Source organism: Trachypithecus francoisi, unplaced genomic scaffold, assembly GCF_009764315.1.
Source record: "Trachypithecus francoisi isolate TF-2019V2 unplaced genomic scaffold, Tfra_2.0 Lachesis_group13, whole genome shotgun sequence".
In the NCBI taxonomy this organism is placed as follows: domain Eukaryota; kingdom Metazoa; phylum Chordata; class Mammalia; order Primates; family Cercopithecidae; genus Trachypithecus; species Trachypithecus francoisi.
In genome coordinates, this window is record NW_022681458.1 from 109535248 (window position 1) to 109549181 (window position 13934).

General features: G+C 38.9%; 1 protein-coding gene across 8 annotated transcripts in view; it reads right to left on the minus strand.

Annotated features, from left to right (window-relative positions):
• MGAT5 (alpha-1,6-mannosylglycoprotein 6-beta-N-acetylglucosaminyltransferase) overlaps positions 1–13934 on the minus strand; it is a 334005-nt gene that overhangs the window by 118062 nt on the left and 202009 nt on the right. For all 8 annotated transcript variants that reach the window (XM_033231703.1, XM_033231695.1, XM_033231697.1 and 5 more), the window contains 2 exons: positions 3986–4057; positions 1855–2016 (listed from right to left, as the gene is read on the minus strand). In XM_033231703.1, the coding sequence (XP_033087594.1) occupies positions 1855–2016; positions 3986–4057 (234 nt within the window). The remainder of the gene's footprint in view (positions 1–1854; positions 2017–3985; positions 4058–13934) is intronic.

Genomic DNA, 13934 nt, shown 5'->3' on the forward strand with positions numbered 1-13934 from the left:
ACAATGGATTCAGAATATCAATGCTACCGCATATTACATGATTAATAAAAATGGTTTTGGCCGGGCGCGGTGGCTCAAGCCTGTAATCCCAGCACTTTGGGAGGCCGAGACGGGCGGATCACGAGGTCAGGAGATCGAGACCATCCTGGCTAATACGGTGAAACCCCGTCTCTACTAAAAAAATACAAAAAACTAGCCGGGCGACGAGGCGGGCGCCTGTAGTCCCAGCTACTCGGGAGGCTGAGACAGGAGAATGGCGTGAACCCGGGAGGTGGAGCTTGCAGTGAGCTGAGATCCGGCCACTGCACTCCAGCCTGGGCGACAGAGTGAGACTCCGTCTCAAAAAAAAAAAAAAAAAAAAAAAAAAAAAATGGTTTTAAGATGTTTTTACAGTTTTTTATCCTTTGTGATATCCCATCAGAAGTGCATCGTTTACTGTGTTCTAAAGTCACTAAGAATAGTCTTTCTGTGTGCTTCCATCAAAACTGGATGGATATATAGTCAGTTATTTTGTTTTGTATTCCTCCTAATTTTAGTTTTTGGTAATAAAATTTCGTTTAGCACTTACATAAAATGATTCCAGTGTCAAATCTACAAAGTCAGATATATTCAGAAGTCTAGTTTCTATGGCAGTTTCTGTTGCCTCCATGCTAATCCCAACTCCCCTTATTTGACCTTTTTTTTTTCCTTATTGTAGTAAAATACACCCAACATAAAATTTACCATTTTAATGTATACGGTTCAGCAGCATGAAGCACATTCACAGTATTGTGCAACCATCATCACCATCTCCTCTATTTTTAATTTTAGTTTATCAACATAAGAAAAATACATTTTCAAACTAAGAGCAAGAAGCAAATGTATGTATCTGTATATATCTATATGTATACATAGATATAAATTCCCTCTCTCTCTTAAAAATAATGTACACTATTCTCTACTTTTCTTCACCTAACAATACATCCTCGAGGTTACTCCACAGGAATATATAGAAAAATTCTTTATTTCTTTTTACAGTCCACCTGCGCATGTGAACACATGCTCTTCCATACACAACCATTTGGTGACAGAATGTTTGATCCTGCTGTCTCACAAATTCACGAGATCTAGGCAAAAGTGATCTATCAAACTGTGGCTTGGGGTCCTGCAAATATATCTTTATTTTCTTTTTCAAACATATCAAATCAGTTGGATTAGGAATACCAAACTCATTTTTAAGTTTTTTAGATGTGGGAGCAAATTGTTCCCTTTGCTCAGTTCTGAAATCAGAACAGTTAATCTAAAGCCAGACCACCAAATCTATAGCTAACAGGGCATAAAGTCTTCTAAGTCCAGGGGTATTCGAGAGGTTTTCCAAGTCTCTCCTCATGAACTAGAAAGAAACTGGCTCAAATTTAATCAAATTTCTCTCTCTCTCTCCTAGGAGCATAAGCAGAAGCACCAACCAGACAGAGTAACAATGAAATTCACTGGCTGTCCAAAAGCCAAGGATGAAAAACAACAAAAATATAAAATTTTCATGATGATATGATAGGAAGCTCTCAAAGGCTGGATTCAGGTAAGGAAATAGGGGAAAGTTTCCTGATACCCTGACAAAGACAGGTTCGAAGGAAAAGTCTTACAGGCAGATATTCTGCTTGGCTTCACCCAAGAAACTTGTGCCAGACCCTGCTAAGTAGGAGCATTGTAAGTAGGCAAAGGCCAACCCAAAAACAGCTGTACAAGAGACTGAGCAGAATCACCCTGAGGGAATATCATTTGAGATATGACATTTCTCTTAGTCTTGTTTCCAAGCAAAATCAAATTTTAAAAGAAAACTGGCATCTAACTGCACTGAATTAATAAGAAACTTACTTTCTTCTGCTTTCTCTTTTCAAGGTTCTGCTTTTCTGCCAGGGACTTGATTGCTTGGATCCACGCGTCAGCCATTCGCCGGATCCGTAGTCTCATCCACCGGAATTCTTCATGCTTTTTCATCATACTGTAGAGAGTATTAAAATCTGTACGAATTTCCGCCTAGCAACAGAAATTTAATAAAATGAACAGAAGACAAAAAGTCAGAAAGCATAATGGTTTTCATGATGTGACATTTGAAAACTTAAAAGGGTTAGTCAATTAAATTGAGAGCTTCAAAAGTAAGTCTTGTCTGCTGCAGCTTTGAATTTTAGGTCGCAGGACTGCAAATTGAAGCAAAGGCTGCTGACTGCTGACTGCTGATCTGCTGGAAGGGACATCATTAAAAAATCAGAAATTGAGAAAAGCAGCATAGGCATTACAAAGCCCTGAGCTATGTTCAAATGCAGTTTTTATAATGAGTAGCCTTGATGTACCTTGAAATTCTCAGCACTCAAATTTACTGTGCCACTTGGATCTACCATAGGACAGCAGACTTCTAAGAAAACTGAAGTCAATTCTTAGCAGGCTGTTTGACAACGTGGAAGTTGCCAAAAAGCCTCTTTCTGTCCACAGAGTTAAATAGGGAAATAAATGTTCATCTTCTGGTTTTGTCCCAGTCCAAACAAAAATTCATTGTTCTCTAAGGAATTTAAGAGCCAGGAATACTACTTTTCTGCCATGAGCAAGTACAATTTAAAATTCAGACCAGAATAACTTAAAAGCCAGGAAGAATATTTTTCCTAATGTTCTAGAGAATATAGCTGGATACCATCAGTGACTGGAATAACAGAGAAACATAATAACCAGTATTTATTTCACAGAACATCTCAAACATGCTGAATCCACCTTTTCAGCCATCACCATAGCTCATTCTAAACACTCATCTCTTTTCTTTCTTTATTCCCCTTTGAGATAGGGTCTCACACTCCCACCCAGACTGGAATGCAGTGGCACGATCACAGCTCACTGGAGCCTTGAACTTGGGCTCAAGCAATCCCCTTGTCACCTTAGCATTCCAAGTAGCTGAAACTATAGGCACACGCCATGCTCAGCTAGTTTTTAAATTTTTTGTAGTGATGGGGTCTTGCTGTATTGCCCAGGCTGGTCTCAAACGACTGGCCTCAAGCAATCCTCCTGCCTCAGCCTCCTAAGGTGCTGAAATTACAGGCATGAGCCACCACACCCAGTTTCATTTCCCTTCTTGACTAAACAATATCCTAGGACTCCTGTGGTTTACAGCATGGGTCAGCAAATTACAGCCCTTGGGCTCAATCCTCACTGCTTATTTTTGTGCATAAAATTTTACTGGAACTCAGCCACGCCCCTTCATTTACATATTATCTAGGGCTGCTCTCTCTGTTACAATGGCAGAATTGAGGAGCTGCAATGAGACCACATGGCCTGCAAAGATGAAACTATTTACTATCTGGGTATTTTGCAGAAGTTTGCTGATCTATGGTCTAAAGAACAAAGACTTATGCTTTTAATGGGCAACAAGTACTTTCACAGTCCCCTTCCGACCTTCCCAGTTTCATCTTCAGTCTAGCTCATCCAATTCCCTATGGCCTTGGCCAACTGAACCATGCAGGCTCTACTCCCAGAAACTGCCATGCTCTCATTTTCCCATATGAGAGATACACTTTTCTCCTTGACCTTATATAAAATCACTCATCATTTTAAATTCAGCTCCAATGTCATCTTCACTATGCAATCTACCCTGAACATTGCAGACTAAAATGAGCTCTTCCTCATTAATTCCCACAGGCCTGTATTACAGCATTTGTGACAGAGATGGTCATTATCTGCCATCACCCTTATTAGATCACGTAGGGCCTCCACATCTGGTACCAGGTCTTACTCATATCAGTAGCCCATCATTTAGGAACCCTCAGAGAATTGCACAGTAAACAAACATATGTTAACGGTTGACTGATTTGGTCACCTAGACTTCCACAGAGATGAATAACAGAAGTTTTTCAGTGTAATACTATTTCAGGTTACAGTTGGCATGTCTAGAAGATTCCAGGTGTATCACTTGGCATCTGACCTAAATGCCCAAGTCTAGAAAGAGTTGTCCAAAATCACTTACCAATGAATTATGATCAGCTTCTTCGTAGGGATTTTTTGCTCTCCAAGGTAAATGAGGACACCAATTTTCAACCTAAAAAACATCAGTGACACTAAGTATGCAACTTCATCTATAATAATATACAAAGCACCGAGAACAGCTCCTGGCACATAACGAGCACTATATTAATATGTGCTATTTTTATTATTAGCCAAATTCCCATGCTTTTAGCTAGTATTCAAGATACAAGTGCCCTCTCAGATGAAACAATCAGCAGCAAAGGTCAGAAGAAAGAGATTATACTTTACATCTGTCCTTCAAAGTACTTTACAGCAATTAATTCCTTAGTCATTTAATCCTCACATCTCTGTACCAGAAGGAAAGGGAGTCTAATGGCAGAAAGTTAAAAGACCGAAACATTGCCACCGGGGAATGAGAATGTAAGGTGTCTCTGTGACCATTTAGCAAATGGACAGGAATGATCCTTATCTGTTGTGGCATATCTGGAAAGGAAATTGAATGGCACTGAAGCCACAGAACTCAATCCTTTATCTGGGTTAGGAATGCTACTGATAGTTTAGGGCTAATTGGTCAAGGTTTCTCTCATTTTTTAGCTATTCACTTCACACTATCTCAAGAAATAAGGTGATAAAACCTATTTGAGGAGGAGAAAAAAAAAAAAAACCTTGATGATCTTGTGAGAGCCATTCTGGAAGATGGATTGTTCTGTCAATGCATAAGGTTTAGAAATTGAGGGGAGGAGGAAAGAGAAAGGAAAAAAGAATTTGATTTTATAGAAATTATTTCAGCAAAGGTTATCAAAGACTATTGGGCAACTTAATTTCTAGCAAAAAAATGAGAAATGCATTAAAGTTATATTGATGTCTATTCTCTGCCAAAACTAGTCATAATGAAAACAGCATTATCACCTGTTTACTAATAAATAATGAGATTATGAAATATGGCTAACAAACAGGCATTGAAAATAATTTTTCTATGGCCAGGTAGACCCATAAAACTTAATGAGCAGTAGAGTGAGGGAATGTCCTTAAAGCGGTCACTAAGATGGCAGAGACATGTGTGGAACCATGGCCTCATGGGTCAGCACAAGACAGTTTGCCCTTTCAGTCTTGGTAAGTTTTCCAAGAAACATGTCGGTTTTACTAATCTAGAAGTTACTCATAATGCAAGGTGATCTGTACTATAACCAAAGTAATTGGCCTGATTTGCATAAAGCCATCTGCCACTGCAGATGATCCCAAAGCAATAAGCAGAGAGAAGCAAAGCTCGGCGAGAGGGCGGAAGCTCTGAATAGGAAAAGTGAAATATTCTCTTTTCTTCTTATGGAGTAAAATTAGACCTTACCATATTTGTGAATGATTCAGAGACTCAAAAGGATTCCCCACAAGGAAAGCTGAAATGGTTTTTACTCATAAAAAAGAAAACACCAACTTGCCTTGGAGGCCTACGGTCTAATCACTGGGATCTGACAACAACATGACCATGAAAGGCAGTATCTGCAGCTCCACAAATGAGAAAAATGAGGAAAAACAGCAAAGAAAAAGTCTGCAAGTGGATGAAGCCTAAGCTGGTCTCAGCAGCATTATGCACATCTGTACCTTGTATTCTTAGGCCAGATTGAATTATTTAGCTCCAATTAGATTTGTGCAAATGGACTCAATAAAGCATATTTATAACATGAAGGCTTCAAATGGATTGTAGACTTGATTGTGAGATATTTAATGTCAGCCCATCCCACTCCCATCCCCGCAAAAAAAAAAAAAAAAAAAAAAAAGGATGAGCAAGGAAGGTACAGATTTGAAATAAACCTCACACTAAATAAACAACCAAATTTACCAACCACCCACTAGGATAAAACGTTTTCCCAGGAATGGCATGATGGGGAAAGATGAAATAAGACTAAAAAAAAAATCAACTAAGAGGAGAGACATGAGCAAGACCAGATAGTGATAAAGTTCCCTCCCCACTCTGCCACTGCAAGAAGAATCTTTCAAGATTCACTGTGATGAAAATACCAGTCCCAGGTGATTTTTAAAAAGATGACTTCCCTACAGAAGCCTCAAGACTGTAATGCCTCTTTGAAACTGATCATTTATTTTAGTTCTTCTTATTCTAAATCACTGGGTACTACACTTCCTAAGGCTCCAACGACACTCCTGAAAATATAAAATATAGAGTCAGTCCAATTTAGCTTTTAGCAAGAAATTTTGCTGTTATACATGCACTCGTAATGGTGGGAAAATCAATTATGAACATCTTAGCACAGAGCGGGAAGATGGGTTTTTAAGGTTGTTTTTGTATGCTGTGATAGGATAACTGGTTAACAAAATAATTAAATTATACATAAACCAGTTATCCCACGGGGAGAAGGGAAAAACAAAACAAAGCACTTTTTTCTTTGCGAAACCTCGGAGGATTACCAGGATTGGAAGAAAGCCAGCATTGGCAATAACTCCAAGTACTGAAACAAACAGCTCTCAAATGAGCAACATTTTCCTAAATAGGAACACCATTAATAACATTCAGGGAAAATGTTGCTGAAGGTTAATAACAACCTCCTAATCCCTAACTTTGCTTTCTTTTGATCTGTCCAGAGTCCTTTAACAAGCTTAACCCACCAGTACAGGATGCTACCAATAAAGCTGGACCCCAAGGTGAGCCCCACCACCCTCTTGACCTGAAAATGGCTCTATTTCAAGTCACTCTCAATAGCTCTTCTACTCTTGGCTCTCAGAGCCCTAGCGTCCTACAGCTGTCTTTGACCACCTTCCTTCACATTGTCCCAACTGTGGCTCCTGGTACTCTCTTACTGGGACACGATTTTATATTTCCCCTCAGTATGGAGACACACTGGGTGCCCCGCCTCCCCGCTACCACCCTCTGCCATCAACCCCATCTCTGCCCAGCTTTTATGGCCTGGGAAAGACCTGCCTCAGGTCAGGGAAGGGACTGGACAGTCTTAAAAGTAGCCTACAATTCACCACTATCAGTTTAAGAAATTAAAACCGTCTGAACTCATGGCAACACGCACACAACAATCGATCCAGGAGAAGCATTCCTCCAGTAACCTTCAATTGGAAAGCAAACTCTTTGACATGAACTAATCTTTTTAGCTCACTAGCCTCAGGCCACAAAATGAAGAGGCAACAAAAACAAAGACCAGCCAGGCTAAAACTTTAGAACATTAATGCACATTCCATGGAAAGGACCCTATAAAATCACTTTTCTTGAACAAGGAGATACAGATAGCAATTTGTTTTTTTGACATTCCTCCTCACAGTAATTTAAACTTCCTTGAACAAAAAGGGTTTTGCAGCTTAAACATGAACACTGCGAATCAAAGCATTCTCTGAGTCCCTAGAAGTCTAATCTGGTAAGACTTATTTCCAAGGTCTGTAGGATAGACAATTCATTATATTAAAGGGAAAAAACTTGTTGGCAGATACATAGACAACTCAAGTTGGAGTTTAAAGAGGGAAAGAAAAAGTAACAAAGTTACTGGGAAAACTAATAGATTCAATGTAAACATGCATGTTGTTAGATATAATATGGCAAAACTTTTAGTAGTAATGTTCTGTTCTTTTGAAAGAATGATTAGTCTTTGTTGTGGCTTTTTCTTTCATGATTCATGTGAAGTGTCCTGTTCCAATGGGTCACCGACACACAGGATTTCATGCTGTATTTTTCAGAAGATTTAAGTACAATCAAAACTAAATGAAAAAAATGCATACGAAAAGTCTAAGATCATCTCTGGATGATGGTGTTCTGGATGCTTTTCATTTTCTTTTTGCTAATCTACATATTATACTTTTCAAAATGAACATTAAGAGAATAAGTTTTAAAGGAGTTATAGAAGCATGCCATCACATATGAAGACTTACAATATGTTGGGCTCCATGACACACACACTACATGATTTAATCCCCATAGGGCCTTATAACATGGGTACTACCAATATGTCACCTGGGACGAAGTCAAGGCTTAATGTGAATTTGCCGCTATAACTTCTCTAGTGAGTGGCAAGGCTGAGTGACAAGTGAAATTTGTTGCCTCCCTAACCAGGATACATTAGAGTTACCTTTAGGCCAAGCTTCGTGAGGGATAAGGGACCTATTTCAGCGGGGAAAGATGACTGAATCTGGGATCAGTCAAAATGGACTCTATGCCCAACTCTGCAAATAAGTAGGCATGTAATTTTAAACCATTTGGCTTTCAAGTTTTCTCATCTACTTTAGAGTTGGATCAGGTAACCCTCCTAATTTTATTATCCTGTAAGATCTGAAAGACAGAATTTATGTCATCCTGTTAGGCTAGATGGTCATATATCAAATGAATACAGTTGACTATGTATCTATTCATTTGACACACTGATTACACTTATATATACTCACATTCATAAACATATACACATTTGTTATACTGATGACATCAAATGAAGTTACTCATTAAGGGATAAGCTAAAAAAAAGTAAGCCCCCTGCACTTCTCTCTACCACATGCCAACTCCCGACTCCTCTACTTTCTAAAGTTTTAATGACAAAGTGCAGATAGCAAAGGATGTCTACTCATGTAAGTGGTAAGTGGTTCAGCTTTCTAAGACTGGTCCTCTGCACCAACACCTGAGTTGATTAATATTTTGGTCCTTATCTGAAGAGTTGTGTAGGGGGAGTGGGCTGAGAGAGAATAAGAATAAAAGTTGTGATGTACTAGGAGCCAAGCATGAGGATAAGCCCTTTACACACGTCATCTCATTTGGTCTTTTCAAATAACCTCCTGAGAAAGGCTAATTATCATGCTAGATGAAGAGGCTGAAGCACAGACTAGACACAGCTAAAGACGGAAATGCCACCTGTCTTGTCCAGATCTGGTAAGCTCAATCAGTATTTGAAGCACATTGGCTAAACTTCTGGTTCCTACAGTCCCATAAGCACAGTCCCGTCTTCAATACTGGAGTACCACCGCCTAGGTCTTCTAAAAGAAATCCTTTAAAATGATAATACTCTTAGTGCACGGCAGTACTGTACGGTTAACGAATGTAGCAACAATTCTGCTTCCAACTCTTGCTCCTACCATTTGTTCTATGAAGAAAGAGCAAATGAAACACCAAAATTGGATCACATTCTACACATACTCAAATGCTGCAACAGCTTCTCCTTGCTCTCAGAATAAAATCCAGAATTTATACCAAGATCTTACAGAATCTGACTTCAGCTCTTACAGTGTTTGCCTCATTCATCCTGCCCTACATAAGCCAACCTCCTTGCAACTCCCAAGAACACACAAGCTCATCCCTATCTCAGTGGGGTTTCCAGATTTAGGGAAAAGAAAAAGGGTACTCAATTAAATTTTAACCGTAGATAAACAACAGTTTTTGTTTTAGTGTAAGTATGTCCCACACAGCGTTTGTCACATACTTACACTTGAAAAAATTCATTGTTTAGCTGAAATTCAAACTTCATTGGCTGTAATGCATTTTATCTGGTAACCCTATAGCTCAGGGCATCTGCATTTGTTCTTCTTTCTACTTGAAACCCTCTTCCTTCTAGAGTGTTCTATGCCTCACTCCCTTACTTCCTTCCATACTATGCTCAAACTTCTCCTTAGAGAAGCCTTCCCTGACTCACTGACCTGGCTACTCTCATCCTCTCTAGTTTATTTTTCCTCAGAGTATTCATCCCTTGTGTCAGTCCTTTTAGGTACTGATTTTATTGTTTGCTGCCCCATCTGCAAGCAAGCTCCTTGAGGACAGAAACCTCATCTGTCTGGTTCGTCACTCTATCCCCAGCCCTGAAAACAGTACCTGGCACACAGGCAATGTTCAATTAGTATTTGTTAAGTACTGAATGAATAAATCAAAAAGCATGACTTGGGGGCACTGAAGAGACTCATGATAATGATACTGTTTTCCACTCACGTGGCGCTTCACTGTTTTCATTTCATTGGAACCTTTCAACAATACACTGAGGGAGGCAAAGCAGGCTTTATCTTGACCTCAATGAGGAGAAACCAGACTGAAAACTCAAGGGAAAGCTCAAAGCCACATAGGGAAGTGGTGGGATCCAGACAGGGAATCAGGTCTTATGTGTATCCTATAACACTGTACTGCTGCCCCCTGCCAAGACAGGCAGGAATATTATTAACACAAAGTACAGAACTGACTACCTGCAAGAGACAGAGTACAGGGCCAGAGTGATCCATGAGAGTTCTGCTCAGCATATCAGGGCTGGGGGGGTGGCGTGCAGAAATTAAAGGGATGCTGTAGTAAGTGTTCAATGTGCCACAAAACCAGTGGAGTTCTAACAAGAGGATCAGACACTCAATAATCCATCCCAAATTGCTGTAAGACAAGAAAAGCCAATTTTCCCTTACACATGAAAAGCAGCAAATTCCTCTGTAGCCAACCAGAGATAATGTATAGAGATACTTTCTAGATAGCAACTGTCACTAGGCACAGCTCCCACTGGATGCTGGCAAAACTGGTCCCAACTGGTCTGTATCCACATGAGGACATTTTGACAATTAAAGTCACTCAATTTTAAGAGTTAGCCACATTTTAGACACCAATGATATAGCTCCTTTTTTGTGTTTAATGTGCAATTATGCTAAGTGACAATGAGAATAACAAATGGGCAAGAAAGCCGTGCCTTCTAATACAATTGGTTCATTCCATTCTAACAGTCTAATCTGATCCCTTGTATGCTCTCATAATATTAGAGAGCATTACAGTAGTCCCCTCCTATCCACGGCTTCACTTTCTGATATTTCAGCTACCCACAGTCAACCGCAGTCTGAAAATATTAAATAAAAAATTCCAGAAATAAACAATTCAGAAGTTTTAAATTGCTCACTGCTCTTAGTAGCATGATGAATGCTTGCGATTCCTGCTCCATCATGCCCAGGGCTGGAGTAGCTCCCTTGTCCAGGGAATCCATGCTATAGACACAACCCACTCACATTAGTCACGTAGTAGCCTTTACGTTACCAGATCAACTGTCTCAGTATCTCAGTGCCTGTGTTCAATAAACCTTATTTTGCTTAATAGCAGCCCCAAAGCCCAAGAGTAATGATGCTGCCCCAGTTCAGATAAGCCAAAGAGAAGCCATAACATTGTGAAGGAAAAAGCATAGTATATACAGGGTTCGGTACTACCTTCAGTCTCAGGTACCACTGGGTCTTAAGATATATCCCCCATGGATAAGAGAGGACTACTGTATATTAAACGTGTTAATCAGTGCTCAAAACACCCCTGCTTCGTGTCTCAGCTCAAATGTCTTAGCCTATTTTAATGTTACAAAGTTTACGACATTTTTTTAAGACTGGAAGGCTTAGAGCTAGAAGTTACCCACTCAAAACAAAAAACTATTGCTGATTTAAAAAAAATGCTTCAGATAGAATCATTCATTCAATAAATACATGTGCCAGACATCACTGTACGTGAGAACAAAACAGACAAAACTCTCTGTGGAGATGACTTTCCTTGTACTTGTTGTTAACGTTAGGTGTTAATGGTCACTCCAGGGTGACTGCACTTCTCTTCCCACTGCCTGCTAAACATCTGTCAGATATCTGCACTTCTTACTCCCTCACTTTCTTCAAATATGGTAAAACATCATTTTCTCAACTTCTCAGTAGGGCCTATCCTGACAAACTCTATCCAAAACTGACACCATCACTTATCATAAGTACTTCTTGCTCTCTCTTTAGTATTTCTCCCCAGGCATGTACTATAGTCTAGGAGATGATACATCTTATTTTTTTGATGTTGCTAGCTATCTCTCCTTACATAACACAACCATAATGAGGAGGGCTTATTCACTGTTCAATCTCCAGCAGCCAGAAAAAAATCAATAGCAATTAATGCTCTTGGCACTCAGGTTGTGACCCCTAGGCATTATTTCTAAGAGAAACTGGGGTGGTATGCAGGCCAGGGAAGCAAGGTGGTTCTTAGAGATGCTGGTTCCAGGCCTAGGGTAGGAACTGTATGATATGAATCTGGATGATCTTGGCATACCATAGAACAACAAAACTATTACAAACTACCATGGTCATGTCAAAAGGTCTGAGAAAGCAGTATGAATAGGTCCTCACTGGCCAAAGCAGGACAACTTGACAATCAGTAAGAAAATAACTGCAACGGACTGTTCATATGTTTTAATCCATTACTTCATAATGATAATAAAAAACAAAAAGCAAGAAAGCAGAAAGAAAAAAAGCCGGAAGATGTTAAGAAATGAACTGGGAAATAAATGGTTTCTTCTATGAACTTCCTCTTAGGGTGATCACATACCTGATGAAGAGTCACATCTCTGCACAGAAGTATTCCTGATATATTAAGAAGGTACTATTAATGAATTAATGAACCTGGGCACTGATCAATGATGCTAACATCAAAAAAAAAAAAAAAGAGAGAGAGAGAGAAAGAGAAATCAGGCATTATGTGCCTCCTAATTCAAGTATATAATACCATTATCCATGAAATAACTTGCACAAACAATATTAGACATTATTCTGATCAAACCTCAGATCTAGCTATCACTTTACTGGAAATAGAAGGGGGCAAAGAGACAGGTTATGCAACAACATGGGCTGTAACCAAAATTCAGAGTAAGACAAACTCTAAGGCAATGAAGCAGTTTCTCTAACAAAAAATTAGAAGGAAGAAAAATAAGAGACAGAAGAGAACCTAAAATGAAGAGAGATTTAGAAGACATCAACAATTGCAATTTAGGGTCCTTACTGGAAACCCAGTTCAAATAAATACACTTTAATTTGCACAATGGCTTGAAAATATGAATACTAATCTGATGTGAAGGAATTACATTAATTTTCAGGTGTGAAACAGTATTAGCAGTTAATAATGAGAATAGTTGTACAATATGTTTTAAAAGAGTCTCTTTTAGAGATACAAATTGAAACAGATACGATGCTTGAGATTTGTCCTAAAATAATGACGCAGAGGAGGTTATAAATGAGATTGGCTATGAATTAACAATTGTTGAATATGGATCATGGGCACACAAGAGTTTGTTATACTCTTTTGTAGTACATGCTTGAAATTTTGCACATTAAAAATTTTTTTTAAGTATTTTTAAATACTTTTAAAAGTAATTTTTGAAGTATTTTTAGGGTCATATAAGAGCAATTACATGAGACAATATTTAAATGTGTATAAAAAACAAATTGGAGATGACAGCATTGAAGCCCCATCCTGCCACATGTATTCCAAGAAGCAGTCAAAGAAGTGTCGGTTTGGGTTTTGGCAAGTCTTGTCCTTTGCCCTTCTGATTTTTGTAAAGTGGAGGCCAGAACAAGAAGTCTAAATATAACCGTTGTGGTATATAACATTCACAAACAGGAAGTGATGCTAAGAACTTTAGTGGGTAAGGGGCTAAAGGGAGAAACAGAGATCAGTTAGGCTGACTAACAAATACTGTTCTGGAAACTCAGGATTTTTTTTTTTTTTTTTTAATTCTTTTACTAAGGATGTCTTAGAACTCGGGTAGTAAGAGCAACAAATATATATAGATGAAAAAGATACCAATAAAGGCTGAACAGAGAAGGTGAAAAGAATATGATCGTAAATCTCTGCCACCTCCTTTACTGCCCAGAAATATTGTCCTGAGGAAAGAGAATTTCCCATTTCAAAGGGCTGAACATTTAAAGGGTGTGTGTTAGTATTCTCGGGCAACAATCCGGTGATATTTTTAAAAGTACTCCCTGGCCCACCCCAAAATGTTAGTTGTTTTTTCATTCAGGTTTTCTCCTGCAACCTAAACAGTCCATTCTTTATCACTGCCCACTTTGACAAATTAGTCTGTGCAACACCATTTCCAAGTTATCTTTAGCAGCCAACACAGCGCATAAATCCAAATCATTGTACTGGTTATTAGGATTTCATTTCATGCTCGCATTCAGACATTTAAGCTTTCAACCTTTCCTGTTGGGCATTA